At 42.0% G+C, this 12,500-nt stretch overlaps 1 protein-coding gene across 1 annotated transcript in view; it reads left to right on the top strand.

The window, feature by feature from the left end:
- Positions 1 to 12,500, top strand: part of LOC113819436 (lethal (2) k05911) — a 28,182-nt gene that overhangs the window by 854 nt on the left and 14,828 nt on the right. The window contains exons 2-3 of the mRNA XM_070140696.1: positions 11,003 to 11,080; positions 12,306 to 12,432. Coding sequence (XP_069996797.1) covers positions 11,003 to 11,080; positions 12,306 to 12,432 — 205 coding nt within the window. The remainder of the gene's footprint in view (positions 1 to 11,002; positions 11,081 to 12,305; positions 12,433 to 12,500) is intronic.

The following is a 12,500-nucleotide window of genomic DNA, read 5'->3' as shown; positions in this document are numbered from 1 at the left end:
ACACACACACACACACACACACACACACACACACACACACACACACACACACATATGTATATATATATATATGTATATATATATATATATATAAATATATATATATACACGTATATACACACATATACATATGCATATATATATATATATATATATATATATATATATATATATATATATATATATATATATATATGTATGTATATACATACATATATGTATACTGATATATACATATTTATATATAAATATTTATATATACATATATATATATATATATATATATATATATATATATATATATATATACATATATATATATATATGTATATATAAATATTTATATATATATGTATATATAAATATTTATATATAAACATGTATATATCAGTATACATATATGTATGTATATACATACATATATATATACATATATATATATATATATATATATATATATATATATATATATATATATATATATATATATATATATATATATATATATATATATATATGCGCACACACACACACACACACACACATAAATATGCATATATTTATACATACATGTATGTATAGATGTATATATACATGTATATGTATATAATTATGCAGATTTACATCCACACATACATGTGTACCCACGTTAACGCACCATATATCTAAGATCTAAAACATAAATTGAAAGCAGAGGTCACAGAAAAAAAAAAAAAAAACGGGCCTAATCCTTATTCACCGCAGCTTCACAACCGACATCAAACAACCGAATCCGATAACACGAAGAAGAAAATGGAAGAAATTCTTAAAAAAAAAGAAAAAAAAAAGGAATTCTACAAAAAAGAAAAGAAAAAAAAAGGAATTCTAGAAAAAAGAAAAAAAAAAATGAATTCTAGAAAAAAGAAAAGAAAAAAAGGAATTCTAGAAAAAAGAAAAAAGAAAAAAGAAGAAGAAGAAAAAAAAAAGACACGACCTGCACGGACCTGCGTGTGGGCGAGGCTGCAGGTCGTCGTAACTCGCGCCCTCGCCACATAACACGATAATAACCTGCACTGCCTCTGGTCCTCCTCTCTCTACCCGAAGTCTGCATGGGTAATAATCCTTAGGAATCTCTACCAGTTATCCAATTTCTTTTCTTTATCTACGCTATGTCTTTTTCGTCTGGATCTCTGCCAATTACCCAATTTCTTTTCTTCACCTACGGTATCTCTCTTTCGTCTGAATCTCTACCAATTACCCAATGTCTTCTCTTCCTCTACGCTATCTCCCTTTCCTCTAAATCTCTACCAATTACCGAACTTCTTCTCTTCACCTACTCTCTCTCCCTTTCCTCTGAATCTCTACCAATTACCCAATTTCTTCTCTTCCTCTACGCTACCTCTCTTTCATCTGAATCTGTACCAATTACCCAACTTCTTCCTTCTCTTCCTCTACGCTATCTCCCTTTCCTCTGAATCTTTATCAATTACCCAGTTTCTTCTCTTCATCTACGCTATCTCCCTTTCGTCTGAATCTGTACCAATTACCCAATTTCTTCTCTTCCTCTACGCTATCTCTCTTTCGTCTGAATCTCTACCAATTACCCAATTTCTTTTCTTCCTATACTCTCTCTCCCTTTCCTCTGAATCTCTACCAATAACCCAATTTCTTCTCTTCCTCTACGCTATCTCCCTTTCGTCTGAATCTCTACCAATTACCCAATTTCTTCTCTTCCTCTACTTTATCTCTTCCTCGTCATCCATGCACTCCACCCCACGCGGAATCCATTCATTCCCGTGGAGTGGGCGCCAACTCCACCCACGGGAGCGCAAGTGGGTCATAACTGTGGACGGTGGAGGAATGTGGGACACCGGCCTCCCGCTCCCCCCCCCCCCTCGCTCCTCGGGTGCTTGAACGCCGGGGGGAGGGGGGAGGGGGTATGGGGAGAGAGAGGGGAGGGAGAAGGTAGATGGGGGAGGAATAAGCAGGCATGGGGAGAGAGAGGAGAGAGAGGGGAGAGGGAAGGGAGAGGGAAGGGAGAGGGTAGATGGGGAGGAATATGTGGGTATGGGGAGAGGGGAGAGAGAGGGGAGAGAGAGGGGAGAGAGAAGGGAGAGGGGGAGGAATAAGCAAGCATGGTGAGAGGAGAGAGAGAGGGGAGGGAGATGGTAGATGGGGGAGGAATATGTGGGTATGGGGAGAGGGGCGAGAGAGGGGAGGGAGAGAGAAGGGAGAGGGTAGATGGGGGAGGAATAAGCAGGCATGGGGCGAAGGGTGAGAGAGGGGAGAGAGAAGGGAGAGGGTAGATGGGGGAGGAATATGTGGGTATGGGGAAAGGGGTGAGAGAGGGGAGAGGGGTGAGAGAGGGGAGGGAGAGGGTAGATGGGGGAGGAATATGTGGGTATGGGGAGAGGGGAGACAGAGGGGAGAGGGGAGGGAGATGGCAGATGGGGGAGGAATATGTGGGTATGGGGAGAGGGGAGAGAGAGGGGAGAGGGTAGATGGGGGAGGAATTGGGTATGGGGAGAGGGGAGAGAGAAGGGAGAGGGTAGATGGGGGAGGAATATGTGGGTATGGGAGAGAGAGGAGAGAGAGGAGAGAGAGGGGGGAAGGAATAAGCAGGCATGGGGAGAGTGGGAATGAATTAGCGGGCGAGAGAGGGGAGAGGGTGAAGGAATATGTGGGTATGGGAGAGAGGGGAGAGAGAGGGGAGGGAGAGGGTAGAGGGGGAGGAATAAGCAGGCATGGGGAGAGGGGAGAGAGAGGGGAGGAATAAGCAGGCATGGGGAGAGGAGAGAGAGAGAAAGGATAAGCGGGCATGGAGAGAGGGAGGAATAAACTAGTGGATGGAGAGAGAAGGAGAAGGGGGAGGGCGAAGGAATCATGGTATGGAAGAAGAATCAGAGAGTGGAAGGGGAGTAGAGGGAGTGGTAAGGGAGGAGAGGAATCAAGGGATGGAAAGGAAGTGGGGGAGAGGGGAGAGAGGGAGGGAAGAGGAGTGGAGGAGGAGTATGGGAAGGAGAGGAGACGGAAAGGGAATGTAGAAACGAAGAAAAAGGGAAGGAATTATTGAGACTTGGGGGCAGGTAGGGGGAGGGGAGGAGAGAGGGAAGGTGAGTGGGCAATAGGTAGAGGGAAGGAGACAGAGGTGGAAGAGAAGAAAAGAATACTGAAGGGAAAGGGAGAGGGTAAAGGGTGCAAGGAGAAAGATGAAGAGTGGGAGATGGGAGGAAACAACAGGTGGAAAGATAGAGTGAGGGCATGACTAGTGTGTGGAGGGTGGGGGGGGGGGGGCGGAAACAGTGACAAGGGGGGTGGGGGTGGCAGAGCGAAGCGGGGGAGAGGGTAGGGAACAGCAGGGGAGGGGGTAGCCTAACTAATTAATGCAAATAACAATCGTTTGTATGGAAGAGAGCAAAATAAATATTATTAGTCATCACTTTCTCGTCTCATTTTCAAAAGTATATCCAAATATCGAATCCAAATACACCATCAATTAAAAACATCAATTAAAAAAATCCATTAAAACAAAACATTCTTCACCGAGAAACAACAAACAAACAAACAAAAAGAAGATAAAAAAAATTCACCTTCAGACGCGAGGGAGGATGAACGACAAAACTCTACGGACATCGCACGCCGCACTTCACTAAGGTGGCCTACCGCCCGAGACCTTGAATCTGACCTCTAGATCTTGACCATGAACCACAGCTGTGTCGTCTGCGTCCAGCTCACCCGCGATTCACTCGACCGAATAAAAAACAAAAAAGGTCTTGTGCCTGAGGTCGATTTTGGAGATTCTGAATTATATCACTTTAATGTTTTTGACGGCATGACTCGCCTTCTCCTGGGGGATGGAGTTCATGATTATTTTGTTTTAATTTATGATACAACAACGCTGATAAAACAAAGCAAAAGACTGATATTCGTATGTCTATGGAAGTAAATCTTGACATCAATTAAATTACTGATTCCTTTTTTTTTCTATGAAAATATATCTTCATGTTTGTTTATTTATCTTTTTTTTCCTTTTCCTTTCCCATTTCGTTCATTATGTCTCTCTATTTTCCTCCATTTTTTCTCTCTCTTTTCATTTTTCTTTGCCTCCAATTTCTCTCTCTCTCTTTTTCCCATTTTTTCGTTCTTTTTGTCTCTCTTTTTAGATTTCTCCTTCCATTCATTCCGTCTTTCTCTTGCTTTTTTCATTCTCCGTTCAGTCTGTTCCTCTCTTCTTCCCCATTTCCTTTTTGTTCATTCAGCCTCTCTGTTCTCCCCTTTTCCGTTTTATCCAATCTCTCTCTCTCTCTCTCTCTCTTGCCTTATCCTTCATTCTGTTCCTCTCGTCCCCTTCTGTTTTGTCCACTTCGTCTCTTGCTTTCCCCTTTCCCTTTTCATTTATGTTTTTGTTTCTATATCTTCCCTTTTCCTTTCTTTTTCATTCTTTCCTTCTCTCTCTTTTCCCTTCTAATTCTTCCGTTTCTCCCCTCCCATTTCTCTTTTCATTCATTTTTTCTCTCTTCTTCCTTTCCCCTTTCATCAAATCCTTCTCTCTTTTCTCTTTTCCGTTCTCATTCATTCCTTCTCTCACCGCCCTCTTCCCTTCCCATTCATTCCATTTCTATTCCATTTTTATTTTCATTCATTCATTCTTTAATTTCCGTTTTTCTTTTCATCCATTCATTCTCTCTCTTTTCCCTTCTAATTGATTCCGTCTCTCACCCTCCATTTCCCCTTTCAATCATTTTATTCTTTCTCTCTTCCCTTTTCTTTTCTCATTCATTCCTTCTCTCTCTCTCTCCATATTTCCTTTTCATTCATTCTTTCTCTCTCTTCCTTTTCCCCCTTTAACCAACTTTTCTATCTTCCCTTTTTCCTTCTCATAAATTTCGTCTCTCTCCTCCCATTTCCCTTTCTCACTCATTCCATCACTCTTCACTCTTCTCTCTCTCATTCATTCATTCTCACCTCGCGTTTCCCTTTCTCACTCCTTCCATCACTCTTCCCTCTTCTCACTCATTCCATCACTCTTCCCTCTTCTCACTCTCTCATTCATTCATGCTCACCTCCCCTTTCCCTTCCTCCTTCCTTCCTTCTATCTCCTCCCTCTTCTCTCTCTCCCATTCATTCATTCTCACGTCCCCTTTCCCTTTCTCACTCCTTCCTTCTTTCTCCTCCCTCTTCTCTCTCTCTCCCATTCATTCATTCATTCTCACCTCCCTTTTCCCTTCCTCATCCCTTCCTTCTATCCCCTCCCTCTTCTCTCTCTCCCATTCATTCATTCTCACCTCCCCTTCCCCTTCCTCATTCCTTCCTTCTATCTCCTCCCTCTTCTCTCTCTCTCCCATTCATTCATTCTCACCTCCATTTTCCCTTCCCCATTCCTTCCTTCACTCCTCCCTCTTCTCTCTCTCTCATTCATTCATTCTCACCTCGCGTTTCCCTTTCTCACTCCTTCCATCACTCTTCCCTTTTCTCTCTCTCTCTTATCCATTCTCACCTCCCTTTTCCCTTCCTCATTCCTTCCTTCTATCTCGTCCCTACTCTCTCTCTCATTCATTCATTCTCACGTCCCCTCTCCCTTCCTCACTCATTCCATCACTCTTCCCTCTTCTCTCTCTCTCATTCATTCTGACCTCCCCTTTCCCTCCCTCATTCATTCCATCACTCTTCCCTCTTCTTTCTCTCTCTCATTCATTCATTCTCACCTCCCCTCTCCCTTCCTCATTCCTTCCTTCTATCTCCTCCCTCTTCTCTCTCTCTCTCCCATTCATTCATTCTCACCTCCCCTTTCCCTTCCTCATTCCATCCTTCTATCTCCTCCCTTTCCTGCCCCTCCTTATAACGAGACTCGCCTGGCAACAAGACTGGAACGCCAACCATAAACATTCGTGGACCATAAAAATCAGAATAAAGATGGGAGGAATGGCAGTCGCGTCTGGCGGGAACACCTGTTGGTCTAGGAGAGAGAGAGAGAGACAGAGAGAGAGAGGGAGAGAGGGAGAGAGAGGGAGAGAGAGGGAGAGGGAGAGGGAGAGGGAGAGAGGGAGAGGGAGCGGCAGAGAGAGGGATAGAAGGAGAGGGAGAGGGAGAGAGAGAGAGAGAGGGTGGGAGGAAGAAAGGGAGAGAAAGAAAGAAGGAGAGATGGAAGAAAGAGAGGGAGGAAAGGAAGAAGGAGAGATGGAAGAAAGAGAGGGAGGAAAGGAAGAAGAAGAAGGAGAAGGAGAAGAGGAAGAAGGGAGATAGATATATAGACAGATAGATAGATAGATAGACAGATGTATGTATGTATATACAAAAAAACAGAACCTAAAAAAGGAAAAAGATATAAAAGAAAACCACATAAATTGGTCTCCCAAAGATATCATGATACCAAGAAAATGTATATTTTTCTTCTTCTCCTTCTTCGAAATTCGTCTGGTCTAGTCTCCCACAAAAAAAAAAAAAAAAAAAAAGTGATCGGTAATATCTCTCACTCTCTTGTCCCGGAATTTTTTGGAGATGAATGAATCTTTACTCAAGCACGCTAACTTACTGAACTTTGCAGCTTATGTTCATTTTTTTTTATATATTATCTTTTTCTCCTTTGTACGTAGGTTATATAGATGGTGTTCAAATGTTTTATGGGTTTGTATTAGTTTTCTTGTAAATATATTCTTTTTTTATATATTATCTTTATTATATATTGTTATATATCTTTATATATTTTATATATATTATATGTTATTATATATTTTTTAATATATTTATATATCGTCTTTTTCTCCTTTTGTACGTAGGTTATAGAGAAGGTGTTTAAAAGTTTTGTAGTTTTGTATTAGTTTTATTGTAAATATATTCTCCCCTCCCCCCTGTTCGCCCTCCCCCAGGTGCTCGTCTCCCTATTCTTTCTCCTGCAGTTACTCTTTCTATAAAATTCCCTCTTCAGGTGGTTCCTCCCCTTAGAATTCACTCCCCCTGATGCCCTACTCTTAATATTAATTTTCCCTCCACCAGGTGGTTCCTCCCCCTAATATTCACTCCCCCTGATGCCCTACTCTTAATATTAATTTCCCTCCTCCAGGTGGTTCCTCCCCCTGATGCCCTACTCTTTCTATAAATTTTCCATCCTCCAGGTGGTTCCTCCCCCTGATGCCCTACTCTTTCTATAAAATTTTCCCTCCTCCAGGTGGTTCCTCCCCCTGATGCCCTATTCTTTCTATAAAATTTTCCCTCCTCCAGGTGGTTCCTCCCCCTGATGCCCTACTCTTTCTATAAAATTTTCCCTCCTCCAGGTGGTTCCTCCCCCTGATGCCCTACTCTTTCTATAAAATTTTCCCTCCTCCAGGTGGTTCCTCCCCCTGATGCCCTACTCTTTCTATAAAATTTTCCCTCCTCCAGGTGGTTCCTCCCCCTGATGCCCTACTCTTTCTATAAAATTTTCCCTCCTCCAGGTGGTTCCTCCCCCTGATGCCCTACTCTTTCTATAAAATTTTCCCTCCTCCAGGTGGTTCCTCCCCCTGATGCCCTATTCTTTCTATAAATTTTCCCTCCTCCAGGTGGTTCCTCCCCCTAATATTCACTCCCCTGATGCCCTACTCTTAATATTAATTTCCCTCCTCCAGGTGGTTCCTCCCCCTGATGCCCTACTCTTTCTATAAATTTTCCCTCCTCCAGGTGGTTCCTCCCCCTGATGCCCTACTCTTTCTATAAAATTTTCCCTCCTCCTGGTGGTTCCTCCCCCTAATGCCCTACTCTTTCTATAAATTTTCCCTCCTCCAGGTGGTTCCTCCCCCTGATGCCCTACTCTTTCTATAAATTTTCCCTCCTCCAGGTGGTTCCTCCCCCTAATATTCACTCCCCTGATGCCCTACTCTTAATATTAATTTCCCTCCTCCTGGTGGTTCCTCCCCCTAATGCCCTACTCTTTCTATAAATTTTCCCTCCTCCAGGTGGTTCCTCCCCCTAATATTCACTCCCCTGATGCCCTACTCTTAATATTAATTTCCCTCCTCCTGGTGGTTCCTCCCCCTAATGCCCTACTCTTTCTATAAATTTTCCCTCCTCCAGGTGGTTCCTCCCCCTGATGCCCTACTCTTTCTATAAATTTTCCCTCCTCCAGGTGGTTCCTCCCCCTGATGCCCTACTCTTTCTATAAAATTTTCCCTCCTCCTGGTGGTTCCTCCCCCTAATGCCCTACTCTTTCTATAAATTTTCCCTCCTCCAGGTGGTTCCTCCCCCTAATATTCACTCCCCTGATGCCCTACTCTTAATATTAATTTCCCTCCTCCTGGTGGTTCCTCCCCCTAATGCCCTACTCTTTCTATAAATTTTCCCTCCTCCAGGTGGTTCCTCCCCCTAATATTCACTCCCCTGATGCCCTACTCTTAATATTAATTTCCCTCCTCCAGGTGGTTCCTCCCCCTGATGCCCTACTCTTTCTATAAATTTTCCCTCCTCCAGGTGGTTCCTCCCCCTGATGCCCTACTCTTTCTATAAAATTTTCCCTCCTCCTGGTGGTTCCTCCCCCTAATGCCCTACTCTTTCTATAAATTTTCCCTCCTCCAGGTGGTTCCTCCCCCTAATATTCACTCCCCTGATGCCCTACTCTTAATATTAATTTCCCTCCTCCTGGTGGTTCCTCCCCCTAATGCCCTACTCTTTCTATAAATTTTCCCTCCTCCAGGTGGTTCCTCCCCCTAATATTCACTCCCCTGATGCCCTACTCTTAATATTAATTTCCCTCCTCCTGGTGGTTCCTCCCCCTAATGCCCTACTCTTTCTATAAATTTTCCCTCCTCCAGGTGGTTCCTCCCCCTGATGCCCTACTCTTTCTATAAAATTTTCCCTCCTCCTGGTGGTTCCTCCCCCTAATGCCCTACTCTTTCTATAAATTTTCCCTCCTCCAGGTGGTTCCTCCCCCTGATGCCCTACTCTTTCTATAAATTTTCCCTCCTCCAGGTGGTTCCTCCCCCTGATGCCCTACTCTTTCTATAAAATTTTCCCTCCTCCAGGTGGTTCCTCCCCCTGATGCCCTACTCTTTCTATAAATTTCATTGATGCCCTACTCTTCTCTCAGGTGAAGGAGGAAAAAATTAGTATTCATTCCCCCTGATGCTCTTCCACCCCCATAGGTTCGCCACCCCTAGTTCCCCTATCTCCTTGATGGCCTCCTCCAGCATCCTATTCCCACTAGTTCTACAAGGTCTCTAGTAATCCATCCTCCTAATTCCCTCATCCAGTACTTATTCCCCATTCCCCTGACCCCTTAATATCTCCATTCCCCTTCCCCAATTCTCTCTCATCCTCCCCGTATCCTTCTCTCCTCTACTCCCTCCTCCCCACATCCCTCCCTCCTTTATTTTAGTCTGGAATCCTAGTTCTCTCTCCCCACCCCATACCCCTCGTATCCCCCCTTCCCCTACTGTCCTTCTCATCCCCTACTCCCTCCCTCCTCTCCCACCTCTTCCCTCCCTCCCTCCTTCATTCTAGTCTGGAATCCTAGTTCAGCAAATTTCCCCAAGTTCCTTGACCTCGTCTGACCGCTGGAAAGACGTGTTCGAGCGTCTGGCGAGAGAGAAATATGACGACGCTTGAGGCAGTCCAAAGCCTTACATGGGATTATCCACCGGGAGATCTCATGATTCGATTTGTTTTTCTTCTTCTTTTTTATATTGGGGTTTGTTGTTCTTTTTTTTTGTTTGTTTTTTGTTCTTGTATTTTTTTCTCTTGTTTGTGCGAGGATCCGGTGTATGATTCATGCTCTGAAGAGGCCTTGAAGATTCTTTGTTCTTTTTTTCTTTCTTCTTTTCGTCTATCTGTCTGTCTGTGTCTCTGTTTCCCCCCCCTCTCTCTCTCTGTATCTATTTATCTCTATCTATCTGTGTCTGTCTCTGTCTCTCTCTCTGCATCTATTTATCTCTATCTATCTGTGTCTACCCCTGTCTCTGTCTCTCCCCCCTTCCCTCTCTCTCTCTGTATCTACTTATCTCTATCTATCTGTCTCCGTCTCTCTCTCTCTCTCCCCCTCTCCTTCCCCCCTCTGTCTACCTACCTATCCACCAACCCATCCATCCTCCCCCTCCTTCCCCATCTCTCCCCCCCCCCCCAACCTTCTCCTGGCCTCAACACGATCGGGATACAATGAGCAGTAAAAGGGAAGGGAAACGGAAGCCATGAATAAAACATAACAGAATAAGTGTTTTTACATATAGATAGAATCCAAAACAACTTGGGCGGAAGATGCACGCGCATAGGCCTAGGAAATAGGCTCAGTTAGAGGAACCAGGTTGATTTTATTTTCGTTTTTGGTGTTTTGTTTATATCTCTGTCTCTCTATTTATCTATTTTTCTCTATGTATATGAATATTTGTTTGTCAGTCTTTCGATCTGTCTGTCTGTGTATCAATTTATCTTTTTTATCCGTAAATCTATCTATCGATCTATCTATTCATCTGTTTATCTGTATATCTATCTATCTTTCTATATCTATCTACCTATTTATATCTATTTATCTATCAGTCTATCTCTCAATCTGTTTGACTGTTTTTAGCTATACTTATTTATCTGTTTGTCTGTCTAACTCGCTTTTTGTATGTCTATCTGTCTACCACTTTATCTATATATCTATCTATATGTTCGTCTTTCTATCTACTCTCTATCTCCCCTCTCGCTATCTATCTATCTATATATCCATGTACGGTAAGTACCTCGTACATTCAGTTTCTCTCTTCTTTTTCTTCTTCTTCTCCTTCTCTTTCTTCTTCTTTTACATATATACATCTTATACAGTTACTCTCTTCTTTTTTTTTTTCATCTTCCTTTTCTTCTTATGCTTCTTCTTCTTCTCTTTCTTCTTCTTTTACATACATACATCTTGTATAGTTTCTCTCTTCTTTTTTTCTTCATTTTCTTCTCCTTCTTCTTCTTCTTCTTTACATACATACATACATCTTGTATAGCTTCTCTCTTCTTCTTCTTCTTCTTCTCCCTCTTTCTTCTTCTTTTAAGCAATAAAGACATTCTCATTTTCTCAATCATTCTAAAGAAGTTTCTCCTTTCCAGATACGAAAAGTCTAACGTCAGTGGACGATGTCCCGACAACCTGTTGGCACTCAGGCTCCAGGTAAGCAAGAACAGTAATGAACAGTAAAGAACAGGTAGAAAAGTGAGGTCATTCAAGAGTATGATGAGATGTGATACTCCAGGTAAGCAAGAAAAGTGATGAACAGAGAACAGGTACAAATGTAAGGGTTATTCGAATACGATGAGATAATGATACTGCAGGTAAGAGAGAACAGTGATGAACAGAGATCAGGTACAAATGTAAGTGTTATTCAAGAGTATAATGAGATGTGATACTTGGTAGGGATTTAACATTTTGTCTAGATTTGCTTTATTGAAGTGAAGTCCGGTGTTTTTTATAGCCATTGCAGTTTATAATACTGTGATAGCTAGTTAATTGGGATATTCTTATGTCGCTTCGTTAAATGTAAATACTAATTCACGGGGAATTATAATTAATGCATATCGTAGTTGTTGACCTCGAGTGTTTTCGGGTAGGTCAAAGGTTACACAAAGATCATTATATTACAGTACGAGTTGTAAAGCGTATTACTAACATTGTACTCAAAATGTTCATTACAGGACTAGTTGTAAAGCGTATTACTAATAATTATACTCAAATTGTTCATGTGATTATAGTTGCTTCCAGTAAGGATAAAGTAAGGAATGTGGAGAATCAGTAACCACTCTAGCACATGTGGTAGCTAGTGAAAACTACAGCAAATGTGTTTCATTTACATTCATCATCATAGGTTTATGATCATCAAAGTGGTTTAGCAAGATTTCTGTAGTTTACGAAATGTTGGCGCAGTGCTCAACGTCCAGAATCAAACAGAAATGAAATTTGTAATAGAATTCACAGTCTTGTTTGAAATAAAAATACCCTGTCTTTGGGTTTTAAAGTCAATATCATAATTTGGGAGTACCGATAAACACACTTTTATTAAACGTTGAGTTATTAATCAATTCACTTAACAGTTATCAAAAAAGTCTTTATAAGGAAATATACATAACCATTCTGCAAAGAATTTTAGTCGAAACTAAAAACCTACAACAGACAGTCAAATAAATGAATTATCAAAATGAATACTCCCAGAACCTCACTTAGATTCTCACACGTAAAGCTCTTAGAAATTGTATTATTATTTTATATTTGGTCTAAATTTCCCCAAATTCCTCAAACCATCATATATACACATATTCTATATACATTTTTTCCTAATTTCCCATACTTTTTGTTTCACCAACGTACCCTGTCTTCTTCCCACGCCCATTTTTTTTTCCAGCACTCTGGGCGTGTGCAAGAAAATCCAGGAGTGCTACCCATATTTCCGGCTGCCAGACCTCTCCCCCGAGGACTCCTGGCTCTATGGGCTGAGCGACTCCTGTCCTATTAAGACCGACGAAGGAGTGGTAAGTCAGTTCCTGTCGATTTTTGATTTTTTCTGAATTAGTCTGTCTGTCTGTTTGTCTTTCTCTGT

This window comes from Penaeus vannamei, chromosome 27, assembly GCF_042767895.1.
Source record: "Penaeus vannamei isolate JL-2024 chromosome 27, ASM4276789v1, whole genome shotgun sequence".
NCBI lineage: Eukaryota > Metazoa > Arthropoda > Malacostraca > Decapoda > Penaeidae > Penaeus > Penaeus vannamei.
Note: the sequence above shows the minus strand (reverse complement) of the source record. Positions and strands in the feature narration are given on the sequence as shown.